General features: G+C 40.8%; 1 protein-coding gene across 4 annotated transcripts in view; it reads left to right on the top strand.

Moving 5' to 3' along the window:
• The window catches only part of PANK1 (pantothenate kinase 1), a 111,421-nt gene extending 99,081 nt beyond the window's left edge, over positions 1-12,340 (top strand). For all 4 annotated transcript variants that reach the window (XM_069567953.1, XM_069567954.1, XM_069567951.1 and 1 more), the window contains 4 exons: positions 2,006-2,182; positions 2,695-2,818; positions 6,107-6,232; positions 10,826-12,340. In XM_069567953.1, coding sequence (XP_069424054.1) covers positions 2,006-2,182; positions 2,695-2,818; positions 6,107-6,232; positions 10,826-10,885 — 487 coding nt within the window. In that variant the 3' untranslated portion in view covers positions 10,886-12,340. The remainder of the gene's footprint in view (positions 1-2,005; positions 2,183-2,694; positions 2,819-6,106; positions 6,233-10,825) is intronic.
• Positions 12,341-17,005: the final 4,665 nt, after the last annotated feature.

Here is a 17,005-nt window from a genome sequence, read left to right as displayed (position 1 = left end):
TCATTTTCCAGTCATACAAAACCCTCGTCCCTTTTCACTCATACCAACACATCAGATGATGAGTTGCCTTCTTTCTAAGTCAGCCAGTGCCTTTAAGTGCTTATATGTTTGGAGTCAGTTGCTGAACACCTTGAGGAATACAAATACCTGATTTCAAAGACAGGATATTAGTGTGGATGAAAGGTAGAAACTAGAAATGGGAGCTAAGCTTTATTTATATATATATATATATATATATATATATATATATATATATATATATATATATATATATAAAAACACGCACACACACACACATATACACACACTTACAGAGAGAAAACAAGACAAATTCATGTCACACAAGCCCAAAAGTGTTCCCATTAAACCATGCTAGCTATGTGAGGCAGACTAAAAACTAACAACATCTCACGATGCACCATGTTAAATGTAAATAAGCACAAACTTTCTTAGAGGAAATCCAAAATTTCTGCTGCTACTGAGTTGTCAAGGTGGTAATGCCCGTGGAGCTCCTTTTGTCCTCATGGTACTGCACCTGCAGTTTGGATAGCTGTGACTGGTGCCTAACTACCTAATTTGCTACGAAGACACATCATTTCAATCAAGTATGTATTTTTGTAAGAATCACTATTTAAGAAATACTACAGTTATACCTTAGATGTAAATTCTAAAGAACTGTGTGTCTATAATCTGCTACCTTTTTGGTAACAACTTTTTGACAATAAATATAGTTTACCCTAAGTTTTCTCTTTTTTTTTTAGATTTAAGTTTTGAAAATAACCTCAATCTCAATTTGAATTTTCTCTTAAAAGCCAGTATCCAAACACATATGGAATCCCCAGGGCTGGCAGTTCTTGGAATTTCAGAACAAACCGATACACTTTTACTCTTCTGTAAACAGAGAGTAAGGCCCATTCATGGCCATATCAGTGCTCTTCTCTGCCAGGCGCTCACTGCTGACAGTTTTATTCTGAATCTGCTTTTCTTCCTCTCAAATAACTTTGATATTAATATACAATTGAGTTCCCTCTCAACTATCATGATTGGTTTCGAATTTTGTCTCAAAAGACTGTTGTAGAGGAATTCCCTGCACCCCCGCCCCCACAAAAAAAAAAAAAAAAAGCTTTTAAAACATGGTTCAAGCACTGAGACCGTTTTAAGATCTCTGTTACTATTTTTTGACTATCGGATGGTAAGTAAAATACTAATAATCTTTTCCAAAGTTTACTAGAAAAAAAATCAAATATGAGATCCATCAATTGTTTCCTTTTTGAAATTTCTGAGAACCTTCAGTGACATTACTTCTGCTGGAGAAGCAAGGCCAGAGGAAAGATACAGCTTTGGGACTGGCTATTCCTGGCAGAGTCCCTGTTCAGTTTTGTTCTCATAGAGTCTATCTCTCTAGATTTGAACTATGCTGCATGTATACACAGTTTCTAAATATTTGTATTTAGCTACATATTTTTTTTTTAATAGCAATCATTTCTCTGGTTATTTGCCGCTTTCACACCACCCAAACTGGAGAAGGAAATGGCAACCCACTCCAGTGTTCTTGCCTGGAGAATCCCAGGGACAGCAGAGCCTGGTGGGCTGCTGTCTACGGGGTCGCACAGAGTCGGACACGACTAAAGCGACTTAGCAGCAGCAGCAGCAGCAGCAGCTCATGATTTGGCCCCATTTTCTAGGTGGGACGATTGCATGAAGCACTTAGGTCAGCGGCTGGTTGAAGGTCTCACAACGGAAATCAGTGAGAGTCTTTCTCTGGGTTTTGTCCTTAAACTTCAGGGCAAGTTTCCCTTGATGTTTCTTTTAGTCTCTGCCCTCTTTTTTTTTTCCAATCCAATCTACCCTAAAAGCTCTTTTTCACCCAGCACTTTAATTCAAGTGCCCCTTAGTTTTTCTGCTGTTTTTATTCACCCGTATTAGTGATCTTGATATAGTTGGGGACTTGGACGGGCAAAGTCTTCCAGTAAAACTTAAAAAATAAACCTTATTGTTCCTTCAGTCTTGGAGGTGGAACATTCCTAGGCCTTTGTTGCTTGCTGACTGGTTGTGAGACCTTTGAAGAAGCTCTGGAAATGGCAGCTAAAGGCGACAGCACCAATGTTGATAAGCTGGTGAAGGACATTTACGGAGGAGACTATGAACGGTTTGGCCTTCAAGGATCTGCGGTAGCATCAAGGTAGAGACTAAGTAGCTAGGAGCACTAGTGATTAAACGCAAGGCAGTCTCTCCACCCTGGCTGCTCATTTAGTTCTTTGTGTTGTTTTTTTTTTTTTTAATGTCAACCTACCAGCGTGGTGCAAGGATCTATGGTATTGGAGCTCAGACTTGATCTCCTGCCCTTGATGAAGCACTGAGATGTTTAGCTTTGGATACCTGTGCTTAAAATAAGGCAGCTTTGAAAGAAGGTTCTGGAAAACTGCAACAGTTTCCCCTGCTCCATTCTTGTCCAGATATCTAGAGGCATTAAAAAAAATTTTTTTCCCCATTAATAGCCATGCTACTTTGCCCCTATTAAGAAAAGGGCAGCCAATCATCCATATGGTAATCCTGTCAGCTTGTAAACCATGATAGCTAAATCAGGTCATTTGAGCTTGATCAGAGTTATGCATAAAACTCTCCGCTACTTTGGTGGAAGCATGGGGCCTGCCTGAGGATGATTTTGAACACTCGCTAATATTTCCAACATAGCTTTGGCAACATGATGAGTAAGGAAAAGCGAGATTCCATCAGCAAGGAAGACCTCGCCCGAGCCACCCTCGTCACCATCACCAACAACATTGGCTCCATTGCTCGGATGTGTGCACTGAATGAGGTAAGGCCTTAACCTCGGGACGGCCATCTGTCATTCATAAACATCATTTTTGGCTGTGCAGTAACTGTTGACCCTCACAACACGACAGATCCTTGGAAAACCTGCTGTTTCTCATAATCATGCCTTATAGAACATGAGGCATGTGTGTTGGGGGAGGGAGAGGAGTATGTGTTTTATTTTTAAGGAGGCACTGGGTGATGACAAATAAAACTATCTAACCAGAGTAACACAGTAAAAATGACAGTCCATACTATAACCTCTCCAACCTCATGGACACACACCGATTGAACTGTGAGGGAAATCTCATGCATCCTTGTAAACAGTTGCAGGTAAAACATTCCACTTGCAATATTCGATATTCTCTCTGCTTTCAGCTTCTTTACAGTGTTGCCTTGTGGCATGGAGTTCAAGCAGCATTGTACAGGGCTATCAAAGCACAGAGAGCTTGCTACAGCTGAGGCCAGCCAGAGTCCCAGGCACAAGAAAGGGCAGAGTTGGTGACTGACAAAGCTTTGGTGACGTGTTTTAAAACATTGCAAAATTACTTTGAGAAGAATAGAAACCTTTTCTGAAATACAAGATGCGTCAAGTAGAATAGTTCTCAGCGAGTTGTATTAGGAAGACAAGAAAGAGGCATTAGGATGTGGAATAAGTCATAGTAAAAGTATTAAAGAATCACTGTAGCCTCAGTAGTGGGGCTTCCCAGGTGGCGCTAATGGTAAAGACCCTGCGTGCCAATATTCTTGCCTGGAGAATCCCACGGACAGAGGAGCCTGGTGGGCTACAGTCCATGGGGTCACAAAGAGTCAGATACAACTAAAGCAACTTAGCACTGGAGCATCAGTAATAGAGTTTTCAAAATATGAATTTTCATAGAAATGTGACAGACATGCAGAGGAGGGCTCAAATCACAAGGGTAGAGCTGACAAATTGTCAGATACACGTGCCTGTGTGCACACACACACCTGTATAGCCACCACTCAGATCAAGAGTTAGAAGTCTACAGGTAGCTGCAGAAACCCTCTCCAGCCCCTTCCAGTTGAACAGTGGAATATTAAACAGGGTAGGAGGCAGCCTTTATGACAGGTGGGTGGCAGCCCTGCCTTTGAACTCTAGGGTTATGAAAGAGACACCCTCCTTTTATAGTATTGAACAGAATTTGTCACTGGCCTAGGGATCAGTGTCATGCTTTTTGTAAGCCCCCAGTTCGATTGGAGTTTAAATGAGGGTGGTATTCAGATGAAAGTATGTATTCCAGAGACATGCCTTTTCAAAGTCCACCATGGTCATGGGATTCACTTTAACAGAGAATTTATTTTTTGACATTAACCTTTGAGGAAGGTTTTCCTAAGAAGCCAAACAAGCCCTAGGACTAGTACGTGTATAGTTGGCTGTGCCCATAAACTCTCAAAGGTCACTTGGGTGGAATGTCTCCCATCCAATAGAGCAATAGGTGCTGTTTCCCCTACTTTCCAGAGCTGCAGTGAGCCAGCGAATCTTTCTACAGGTATCATAATCACTTTACGAATAGAGTAACTGCTTGTATTTTTCACTTTTATTTCAGTGTCAATACCATTTATTGTTGGAGTATAGCGTTGCCATGGTACATACTATTAATAGTTGGCATAACCCTTTTGAATGTTGCTGTGGTGTTGAATGAATGAGAGGACTCACGGATCACTTGGGGCCAGGGTTCTGGTAGCCAACGTCCTGCCAGCCATTGCTTTGCTCCCTGGAGTCACTGATTGGAGGATCTTTGATTCCAGCCATTTCATGGAGGGATACCACATTTACTGACTCTAAAATATTGTTCTGTGATTACTAGAATGCTATCAAATAGTTCTCTACCAACTTTTAAAGTTTCTAGTTTCTATTCTTTTTTTTTTTTGGAATAGAGAGTACAAACACATAATACAGAGCTCTGAAGTACAGTATACATGGAAATGAGTCACCACTGCCATCCCATCCCTCAATTTTAACCTCTCTAGAGGTAGCCATTGGTTTTAGCTTTTCTGTTTTGTTTTGACTCTATACTATCTGCATTATAGGATAAACATACTGAATCAGTATTTGATTTTTAAATTAAATGTCAGACTTTTCTTTAATGGAGTCTGAGTGTTATACCTTTTCTACTTCCACATTTTTAAAAAGAATTCTTCCATGTTTTCTTTGTCTCTTTTTTTCTTTTTAACCTTTATATCTTTGACCCACCTGGAATTTATTTGAAGTGGGTGTAGCTATCACATTCTAATGCCATTTCCCTTTCTTCTGGCTTCCTGCCAGAGCAATGCAGGACTGAAAGTTTGAGCAAGTCCTACCTGGGCAGTTTGTGGCTACAGTTCTTATTTGTGGAAACCTTAAAATTACCTCCCATACCCCTACCCAGGGAAAATGTTCACTGTGGTTGATAGATTTGTTAACATGTATTGTTGAAATCTGCGACAGTTAGAAAGTGATGTTCCCACACTCTGGTTGCTCTTGATAAATTGAACAGAAAATAATGCCAGATCCCAAGACTCTGTTGCCTTTTATGTGAGTGACCATAGCAACCGGCTCTGTGAGTGAGTGATGGTGAGCAGCGTCTGTGTGGCAGACAGGCTGAGTTCAGTGTGAGGCATGTGTTCAGAATGCAAATCTGTATCTGTGACAACAAAAATATAAATGCATTTTTCATTATCTTATTGTAACCCACATATTGATCAAACAGGATATTTCATCATATATCCTAAAGGGCGAAACTGGGTGTCATTTCTTTTTTGTATTTCCAGTGTTTGCAACAGAGCAACCTGACCAGACTTGTTAGATGAATAACTCATACCATAACCATTTAATTTATGAATTGGTTGCGAGTTCTCTGATAGCCTAGTGGTTGGGATTTGGTACTGCCATCGCAGCACCAAAAACTTTTTTAAAAAATAGATAAAATTTATTAAAAAAAATAATTTATAAGTTGATGATATTTTAGAGTTGGAAGTTTGGGGGATTGAAGGAATGCACAAGCAATTTAGATGAAATGTTGGGAGGTGAATTTTATATTAGACCCAAGGCAACCTAACATGATACCAGTAAACAAGCCCAATATCAGTCTCTGCCTCACCCATGCAAATTGTGGAATGAACTATGAGGTTGGTTTGGCTTCATCTTGGAAATCCTGAAAGAATTCTGCTTGACAACCACAAATTCACTCTGCAAGGCCCTGGAGCACAGTGATATACAAAGCACTGGGTCTGTTAAATGCTATTTTTATGCCATGGTTCACTGTTTCTCTTTCGTTTTTTCTTTTCCCAGAATATTGATAGGGTTGTGTTTGTTGGGAATTTTCTCAGAATCAATATGGTCTCCATGAAGCTGCTAGCCTACGCCATGGATTTTTGGTCCAAAGGACAGCTAAAAGCTCTGTTTTTGGAACACGAGGTAAGTTGAGTTCACATGGACTTAACTGTCCTCCGTGGACACTTTTGGGTTGTCTAACATGTGAGCAGGTTCCTTGGTTTGTATTCATGCAAAAGATGAGGAAGAACAGTATATGAAGTGGAAGCTCTCTTATCCAACAATCAAGGCTGCTGCTGTTGCTGCTGCTGCTGCTGCTGCTGCTGCTGCTGCTGCTGCTGAGTCGCTTCAGTCGTGTCCGACTCTGTGCGACCCCATAGATGGCAGCCCACCAGGCTCCTCTGTCCCTGGGATTCTCCAGGCAAGAACACTGGAGTGGGTTGCTGATTTCCTTCTCCAATGCATGAAAGTGAAAAGTGAAAGTGAAGTTGCTCAGTCATGCCCGACTCTTAGCGACCCCATGGACTACAGCCCACCAGGCTCCTCCATGGGATTTTCCAGGCAAGAGTACTGGAGTGGGGTGCCATTGCCTTCTCTGACAATCAAGACTAGTAGATGGTTAATTTTTTTTTAAGTTAAGAAATGAGTGATCCTAGGAAAATACCTCCCTATTTTCAACATTCTGTTTTAATATAAAATGTATAAATGTTCATTTGCTCACCAATTTTTTGAGGTAGGTAGGTCTAAGACCTAATTTTGAGCATGGGTTCTGTTGATGGGAGCTTTGTAATTGTCTTTTTTTCCATAATCCACAGTATTGTGTACCTTTTTGATTTTTGGCTTGTTTCTTTAAAGTAGATCAAGAAATTAAAGATACTTATGAAGTAATTTGGTTGCAAAATCATTCTAAATTATCCCAATCTTTCATATGTACAATCTACCTAAATAGAGGGCAACAGTTGTGACTACCTTTTTCAATCTTCGTTGCATTTTTTTTCAATATTGAGATAGAATTAGCACATAACACTGTGTAAGTTTAAGGTATAGAATAATGATTCAATATATGTATATATTATAAAATGGGTTATGATTAATAGCATAAGGTTAGTTATCATCCACCACCACACATTATTACAAAGATTTTTTCCTTGTAATGAGAACTTTCAACATTTACTCTCCTAACAACTTTCACTATTATTAACTAGCTTTTTTTCATCTTTTTAAAGAATTGAACTGGATTTTCATAGAGGTAACCATTCATCTTGTACTCTTTTTATTGGTTTTGGTGGTATATAATTACATTTAGATTATTACATTAACAATGAAATCATCATAAACAAATTTGAGGATAAACACAACTGACCCTTAGCAAATAACCCAGTCGATGAGAACAGAAGTGTTCAGACTACTCTTAGTAACCTGGTAGCCTGGAGAGGCTAGTGTGCTAGACATTAGGCAGCCTGTTTACAGAAGTAGAGAGCTCTGATTAATTCAGAGTCCCTTATATCCAGTTTCTACGCTAATAGAAATTGGAGGTTTCTAAGAGTGGGTAGGGGGGCCCTCTTTTCTTCCCACCTTCTCTATCCTCCTTTAAAATCGACACTGTAGGGTTTCCCTTGTGGCTCAGTGGTGAAGAATTCGCCTACCTGCGCAGGAGACACAGGTTCGATCCCTGTCTGGGAAGACCCCACTCGCCGTGGAGCCCTGAGCCAGCGCTCTCGGGCCCACAAGCTGCACCTGTCGAGCCCGTGTGCCACAACTACTGAAGCGTGTTTGCCATGCTCAACGGGAGAAGCCGCTGCAGCGAGAAGCCTGAGCGCTGCAGCTGGAGCGTAGCCCCGCTCACCACGAGAGGCAAGCCCGCAGGGCAGCGAAGACCCAGCACAGCCAAAACTAGATTCATTAACTTTAACATGGAAGAAACTAAAACCAATGCTGTAGAAAGCAGCTCTTTATCATTAGCAGGCACCGGCTGCCTCGGATAGAATGCGGCAGGAAGAACAGGAAGGGTCATAAATTTCCATTGCAATATTGTGGCATTTTTTTCATTTCCAAATTGAATTATTTATTTGAAAAGTTGCTGATGCATTTGTAAGTTTTTTAGGGCTCTCTAAACCTATGTTCAGTTTGATTAAAGCATATAAAACAATAGGAAGTTAAATACGAAAGAGTGAAAGGCCGATGATAGACATGAATACTAAAGAAAGGTTTTGTTTTTGTGGCTTTATGCAGGCTAAGAAATGATGATAATTTTTTTGTGGGGAGGATGGGGAGTCAGAATTTTCACTTTCCTGGAGAAGGAAATGGCAACCCACTCCAGTGTTCCTGCCTGGAGAATCCCAGGGACAGGGGAGCCTGGTGGGCTGTCGTCTCTGGGGTCGCACAGAGTCGTACATGACTGAAGCGGCAGCAGCAGCAGCAGCAACAGCAGTGACTATATAACATCCAGCTGAAGACTAGCAGGGCGGTACTCTTTCTGCCCCCTTCTGATGCCTATGTCAGAAGCTTTCTCTATCTCCTTTATACTTTAATAAAACTTTATTACACACACACACAAAAGAATTTTCACTTTCCTTCCCCCAACCAGAGCATCTCCCTTTCTCTCTACTTAGTTAATCGATTTTCCTTGTAAAGTTTTGTTTAAAAAAATACAATGAAAAAGAAAAACACTCTTCTGGATATCTGTGCTAAGTCGCTTCAGTTGTGTCCGACTCTTTGCGACCCTGTGGACATCAGCCCATCAGGTTCCTCTGTTCATGGGATTCTCCAAGGAAGAATACTGGAGTGAGTTGCCATGCCCTTCTCCAGGGGATCTTCCTGACCCAGGGACTGAACCTGCATCTTCTGCGGCTCCTGCATTGCAGGTGGATTCTTTACCACTGAGCCACTGGGGAAACCCTAGTGTTACTATATTTAGCAATCAAAAATAAAGGACACAGTTATTTTATCTAGCATTTCTCTGTTTTATCTGACAACCCTAAGTTATGATCCTCTTGGACTAAGAATACAAATGCTGGATGCCATCAGGGATTAAAAGCCATCTACAGGGGCACTCAGGTAGTTAGTTGGTGGTAAGATAGGGAGTAAGACCCAATGTTTTGGGGAAACCCACTTCTCTGGGTATAAAGTCATATCCTTCATACAGTCTTAGACCTCTGGATGATAGCTATGGTTTGTTGCTAAGTGTTAAACTCAGTCTCTATGGCCAGTGAAAATAGAGCATTTTTGTATCTCCTTGTAGGTACTTCTCAGAAAATTCTCTACCTCCTTGGGTTCACTCTCAGTTAGGCAGGTCTTTCTGGAGGAAGGTATGGAGAGAGAACTTTTGGGAGGGCTGGTAAGGTGGCTTTCCTGCCCTGCCTGGAGTCCTCACTCAGTCTCATTCATTTCACTTAGATGAGTGAGCATCTCCTAAGAGAAGTGGACTCCCCAGGTGGCCCGGTTGTAAAAGAATCTGCCTACCAATGCAGGAGACACAGAAGATGCTGGTCTGATCCCTGGGTCAGGAAGATTCCCTGGAGGAGGAAATGGCAACCCACTTCAGTATTCTTGAAAGAGGAGCCTGGTGGGCTACAGTCCATAGGGTTGCAAAGAGTCGGACCTGAGTGAGCATGCAGATGCATGTATCTTGGAACCTAAAAGAAATAGTCTAGCAGAGCAGTTGAGAACACAGGCTCTCACTGACTTGGAGACCTTAGTCAAGGACTACTTCTCCATTCTGTTTTAGCTTTTGTAAAATGAAGTGATAATAGTATTTGTCTCATAAAGTTATTGTGAAAATTAAGTGGAGAAATTCATGTAAAGTTCTTAGAACAATTTCTAGCTTATTGCAAGCCCTTATAGCAAGCCCAATAAATGTTAGCAGTTGGCGGTGGAGGCAGAGATCCCTGCTGAGTAGTATTCTGACATCTGCCACCCATTTCTTCAGGAAGTAACCATGCAGCCAGGCAAATGCCAGAGAAGAGGCATCTCCTGCCTTTTGGAAGCCAACTTCTCTAAAAATTTCTGGTTTTCAGGTTCTTTCATTTTACAGATGAGAGAAGCTTAGAGTTCCTTCCCGTGAGACATTACAACTTCGGAGTCAGACAGATTTTGCGACTGAGCCCCGGGACAAGGCATGTGATCCTGAAGGGGTGATTTACTTTATTACCTTCCATTTCTCAGCTGTGGAGTGGGGGTAATAATGCGAATTTTGCCATGACAAGGATTAAAATGCAATAATTATAATCCGAAATGTCCTAAAAATACTCAACAGCAAGGTCGTAGTGTATACTGTGGTGCTAGAGATTTTTCTAAGCACTTTACATCTGTTAATTTATTTAATGTATATAAGCAAATAGATATGCAGTGCATTTATTATTATTATTCTATCATGCTTCATACCAGAGTTCAGGTTTTAAATTTCTCATTATCTACAGCTTCCCAGGTGGTGCTAGTGGTAAAGAACCCGCCTGCCAATGCAGGAGACAAAGAGCTGTGGGTTCAATCCCTGGGTCAGGAAGGTGCCCTGGAGGAGGGCATGGCAACCCACTCCAGTATTTTTTCCTGGAGAATGCTATGGACAGAGGAGCCTGGTGGGCTACGGTCCATAGGGTCTCAAAGAGCCAGACGTGAATGAGTGACTGAGCATGCACGCACACACAGCATTAATGGGCAGCATTCCTCAAATTATGAAAAACAGCAGGTATTGGGCCAAGGTTCAGAGATAATCATACAGAAGTTTTCCCATTGTTGTAGGGTTACTTTGGAGCTGTCGGGGCACTGTTGGAACTGTTCAAAATGCCTGCTGACCAGTAGAGATGAGCCATAGACATGAAGCAGCCCTCTGTGAGGACAGGGACGCAAGCTCTGCTGCTGGAGAGGGTGAGAGCCACTGGGACGGAAGCCAAGCCATTATGGCAGATGAACCTGCTGGATTTGTACATAGTTTAAAATCCTTCTTGCTGATCTTTTACTCTTGGGTTTTGAGCTTATGATTCAAAGTGGGGAATACAAGAGTTTTTTCTGTATACTGTATTTTTAAAAAAAGAAAAACATTTGTGCAGCGTGGCCAAACCTACCAATTTTATGCATTGACTTTGAAAAATTGAATGATGTTTAAAGAAGGACCTGAAATGTAAGTGCTGGTTATTTTTCTTCTGGGGTTTACTGATCAGTGTGATAATTTTTAATTTCATTTAGTAATGACTCTAGAAGATTTTACCTTGACATATTTTTCATGACGTTTCATGATTTGCTGTTGGTTTCAAATGAAACTACAAATCTGGCATGTTTTACTGTGAACACTACTTTGTTTGTTTGTTTGTTTGTTTACCTTTTTTCGGTCTTGTTTTTTCTGTTTGACTGTCTTATGGAAAAAGAGAATCCTTCCCCAATTCTGTCCTCTCCCCTCCCCCCACCCCCACAACACATTCATTCTTTAATGTCCTTGTTCATATTAATCAAGGTGCTGACCAACTCAACACAAAGTTAAGCACGAGATCTAAAGCTCTCAAAAGTGCCCTTGAAGAGGAAACTCTGAAGAAGTGTTCATGAATTTAGTGAGTCTGGCAAAAGTTGAAAATTATTAATATATGCAATTTTGTCATCACCCTTATGAACATAGTGTTGCATTGAATTTCTTTTATGTTCGGTTATAATATTACATTGAAATGTTCTCTGATTAAATGTCCTCGTCCATGCAGAGCATGTGAGTGGCAGCAAATCCTGTGCAAGATGCTGGAATTTACAGGGAAAGTCTCCCGGTAGATGAATGTTCACACTGGGATGTTTAGGAGAAGTCATGGGTTGAGGTGTCATGTAGTAATATCTGTGTTTTGTACATGTATGTACCTAGGAGCTTTGTAACAATGCCTCTTAAATAATAACAAACTTTTTAATTTAATATATTTTAGACTGAAAACTGTATTTCAATCCCACTTTCTAAAATTAAAAAAAAATTATGATACTGATCTATATATTTTTTTTTCTGTTTGAAAGATATCATTGGGACCGATGGGTAGCTTTAAAATGAGAGCTTTGTACAGATATTGAAGCACATGAGATCTAATGATTTAGAACTAATTAATCTTTTGAATTGAGCATATTGTCGAAAGGGATTTTTGAAGGGCAGTACCATTGTTCCATGATAAACTTTCCTTCTTTGCCTTCTGGGCACCATCTTTAATTTCCATTATCTTCAAGTCTTGAAGAAGTTGATGTTAATGAAAGTATACTCTTGTCTGGTTGAAATAAAGCCTGTTTCTGTTGTGATTTGTTTTAGTGTATACGTCATTTTCATGTCTTAACCTTCATGTCCATATTATCTGCTTTTATATCATAAAATGAATATGTGTTATACTTCAGCTACTCTACATTTCATAATTTGAAGCTTTCACATAAGCTTGGTAAGGTCCAAAACACTGTCTTCAGTTAAAGCTGTAGTGTAGCCCTATGCAAGGATTTATTTTTTTAATATAGCTTTATTGTTCTTACACAACTAACTCCTTATTCCCAAAATTCTGAAAGAGTTGCAAAATTTGGTCATCACAAAAACATTTGATCAACTTCCACCTGGCTTAAAAAAAATTCCAGAAACTAAGAGGTTTTTGAAAAAGGTAAGTGTGAAAACCCACATATCGTCTGTGACAGTACCTGTTTCAGATTGTTCTCTTCCATTCCTGCTCTCATCCGTCAGGGAATAGTACCCCTTGGATCCTGGTTCTTCAAAAGAAATCAAGGCATGTTAGTGCAACTACATAATTTTTAAATTATCTGGAATCACTTGATCTCACATTACAAATATATATAATATTGGTTTAGCTGAGGAAATAAATTACTCCATTATACAAATATCAGTTATATGTTGGCTACTTATAGCCAGCCTTTTTTTTTTTTTTTTTAAACAATGAGTACCCAGAGGAATTTTTTTACATTCACTTGAATAACAGACACTTTGGCTCAACATCATGAAGAAATTTGGCAAGACTAAGAATGCTAAAGCTGAAACTCCAATACTTGGCCACCTCATGTGAAGAGCTGACTCATTGGAAAAGACCCTTATGCTGAGAGGGATTGGGGGCAGGAGGAGAAGGGGACGACAGAGGATGAGATGGTTGGATGGCATCACCGACTCGATGGACATGAGTTTGAGTGAACTCCGGGAATTGATGATGGACAGGGAGGCCTGGCATGCTGTGACTCATGGGGTTGCAAAGAGTCGGACACGACTGAGCAACTGAACTGAAGAATGCTTATCTTGAACTCCATGAAGTCAGGGTGACCAGAAGGTCCACAGCAGGGCATCTGGTTGTGAGGCAGCTTCTGTTTGAATCCAGCCTATCCACTGATGAGCTGTGTGGGCAAGTAGTTAACCCTCTCTTTAAATCCGCTTTCTCATTCATATGTGTGCATATGAGTGCTAAGTCGCTTCAGTCGTGTCCGACTCTTTGTGACCCTATGGACCATAACCCACCAGGCTCCTCTGTCCATGTGATTCTCCAGGCAAGAATACTGAAGTGGGTTGCCATGCCCTCCTCCACAACATCTTCCCAACTCATGGGTCGAACCTGTGTCTCTTATGTTTCCTGCATTAGCAGGCAGGTTCTTTACCACCAGCGCCACTTGGGAAGCTGTTTCTCACTTATAAAATGAGGCAAATAGTAGTTTTTACCTGTATACTTAAAAAGCTTAGCACAGGGGTTGATACACAGTATCTAGTTCATTAATGCTAGCTATGCTGAAAAAAAGAAAAATAGATGTTTTTTTAAATGAACAGGTTAAATCGGTGATTTCTAACCTGGAATGTGGGGAACCCATTTTAGCATGAAAATACTATACAGGTCTCAATATGCTAGTCTACATCTACAGCCCCACATCCACAATTCTGAAATCCCAAACTCTTAATATTTATCTTGATAATTCATTTCACAGAAAAAGTTGACTTGAGCATTATTTATGACACTTTGGAGGTTTCTACACGTTGCAAAGAAATTAATGTGTTTGATTACAAGGTACTGCCCCATACCCTACTAAGGGTGTTAATTAGGTAGGGAAGCATTCTGAATTTTGAAACGCATCTGGTGCCAAGAGTTTCAGATAAAGGAATTGTGGAAATACTTACCTTGTATTCTTCAGTTTATGTATTCTTCATCCATCTTTACATGGATTCAGAGTCCCTTTGTTGAGAACCACTGTTACAGGTAATTTATACTTGACATCATTCAGTTGTACAAGGAATATTAAGAAGTTATTTTGTGCCAGGAAGGGGCACTGAGTAGACTAGGAGGAATAGGTTATAACCGCCTCCTATCAAGTGTGGGGAAGACAGACGTCTTCAACCAACCATATAATTTCAGGTGTCATTCATTCATTCACAGATATGCACAGCAGTAAACAAAGCTCAGACCCATCCTCAGAGAGCTTACATTCTGGAAGGGAAGACAGATAACATTACTAATCACATAATGTTATATCAGTACTACAAAGGGGAAAAAGTAAGATAGAGGGGCCAGAGAGCGAGGTAATTCTGTTGAGAAAATGAAAAGGAGCAATTTCTTTGGTTAGAATGCTCAAAGACAACCTCTCTTAGAGGGTGAGGCTGGAGCAGAGTTGAATAAAGTTGAGGACACACTATGGAAACACCTGGGAGAAATTCTTGCACTCCCGGGAAATGTCAGTGGAAGTGGTAAGGAACTGTAAGGAGGCCGGTGAGCCTGGAGTCAACCATGGGCAGAGTGGTGGGAAATGTAGTTCTAACTAGCCGTGGACTAGGTCCTGTTTGAAGTCCTCCAAGTGAGGATAGAAAGCTCAACTTGAAGGAGACATTGGGCCTCTCTCCTGGAGGAGGGTACAAGCAAAGGTTTCACAGAGCCTTAACCAACAAGCCCAGAGCACCGAGCGGACCAGGAGGGGAGAGAGCAGGCTGAGAGAAGCACAGAGGGGAGAAGCAGCCTTGCTTATTCAGGAAACCGGATGCTGTCTGCTTCAGCCGGGCTGTGGTTAGTGAGAGAAAAACCAGATGCAGGAGAGAGAGCCACGGCCAGAGTCTGAAAGGACTCGTATTCTGGTCTTTTCTGTGGTCAGTGTGGAGCCGTCAGGTCAGAGAGTTTCAAGTAAAGTGAAACTAGAATTAATCTGGCTTCAAAGTAATAGTAGAGCAAAAGGTCCTATTACCGTGAGTAACCCGGGTATTGTGCTTTTGGATACATACTATTCCATTATCACAGTTACTTTATTTCCTCCACTGTGCCAAACCTCGTGCAGGAGCTGCTTAGTGGACCACATTTCTCTGTAACTAAGATGGTTATATAAACTCTTGAGCATTTTCCCGCAGGACAAAGGCTACAACTAGTAGCTACAGTTCTGTTGTGGTTCTGTTCAGTGAGCGGGACGGTTTCACCATCAGAGATTACCATAAACTCCATTACTGGTGAGAACTGTTTAGAGAGAAGGCACTTAAAAAAAAAAAAGAAAGAAAGAAGGCACTTTTCCTCCCAGTGACCAGAAGATGATCCTTCCAAATTTGTTGAAGAAGATTTAATGAATGCACCTTTTCTACACGGTCTTCTAGGTACTCACTCATTCTTCATCTATTTGCTTTTGACTGAATGCCTATGGTCCGGAAGGCACTGGATAACATTCAGAATACATTCTTTTGTGAATAAGACAACAAGATCCCTTCTTTCATTTGGCTTCCATTCTGATGAGGGAAAATTGACTTTAAGCAGAGACCAATAAATAAATGAGAAAACAATCAGATAGTGATAAATGCTACAAAAGAAACAGGGTGATACAATAGGAAAGAAAAAGACTCCCCTTCGTCACGGGTGTAGGGGTATGCTCGGTCGCTTCAGTCATGTCTGACTCTTTGCGACCTTACAGATGTAGCCCGCCAGGCTCCTCTGTCCTTAGGATTTCCCAGGAAAGAGTACTAAAGTGGGTTGTCATGCCCTCCTCCAGAGGATCTTCCCAACCCAGGGATCAAACCTGCGTTTCCTGTGTCTCCTGCGCTGTGGGCAAATTCTTTACCCACTGAGTTGCCTGGGAAATCAGATGGGCATGAAATGCAAATATGATTAAGTTATGGCCTCAGCTTCTAAGGAATGCCGGTGAGTTCATCTTGCTTTCATTCATTACCACCACCTCCATGAAAATGAAAGATACTTTGGGGAAGCAGTTTGATGGCTAACCCATCTTATAAGCTTTGGGTATTTAATTTAGTTCACACATGTATGGTCATAGTTCTCTGACCAGGGCTTGAACCCACAACTCATGGAAGCACAGAGTCTTAAGCACTGAACTACCATAGAATTGCCTCATCTCAGAGTCTCTTATAAAACTTCTCGGAAATTTAGAAATAAAAATTTAAGCAAGGATATATTATCAAATTTGAGAATGCTAATTAATTAGAGACATTCAAAATATGTAAAAATTAAGCAATACGCTTCTAAGTAATCAATAGGTCAAATAAGAATCACAAAGAAAACAGAAAATACATTGAAATGAATGAAAATTTCAACAGAACATGCCAAAGCTTTGTTGCATGCAGTTAAAGCAATGCTTAGGGAGAAATTTATAGCTATAAATATTACTTAACCATAAAAAGAATGAAGTACTGGTATCTATTACAACATGGATTAACCGTGAAACTGCTGTGCTAAGTGAAAGGGGCTAGTTTCAAAAGACAATCTGCCTTCAATACAGGAGACCCAGTTTTGATCCCTGAGTTAGGAAGATCCCCTGGAGTAGGGCATGATAACCCATTCCAATATTCTCGCCTGGGAAATCCCATGGACAGAGGAGCTTGATGGGCTACCGTCCATGGGGTAGCAAAGAGTCGGACTCAACTGAGAGATTAAACCATCACACAATATAGAGATAGTTAATTAGCGGTTTCCTAAGTCTAAGGATTTGGGAGAAATGAGTTACTGCCCATTG

The sequence above is a fragment of the Ovis canadensis genome, chromosome 22, assembly GCF_042477335.2.
Source record: "Ovis canadensis isolate MfBH-ARS-UI-01 breed Bighorn chromosome 22, ARS-UI_OviCan_v2, whole genome shotgun sequence".
Lineage (NCBI taxonomy): Eukaryota > Metazoa > Chordata > Mammalia > Artiodactyla > Bovidae > Ovis > Ovis canadensis.
The sequence above is the reverse complement of the archived record's forward strand: the minus strand, read 5'-3'. Positions and strand labels throughout refer to the sequence as shown.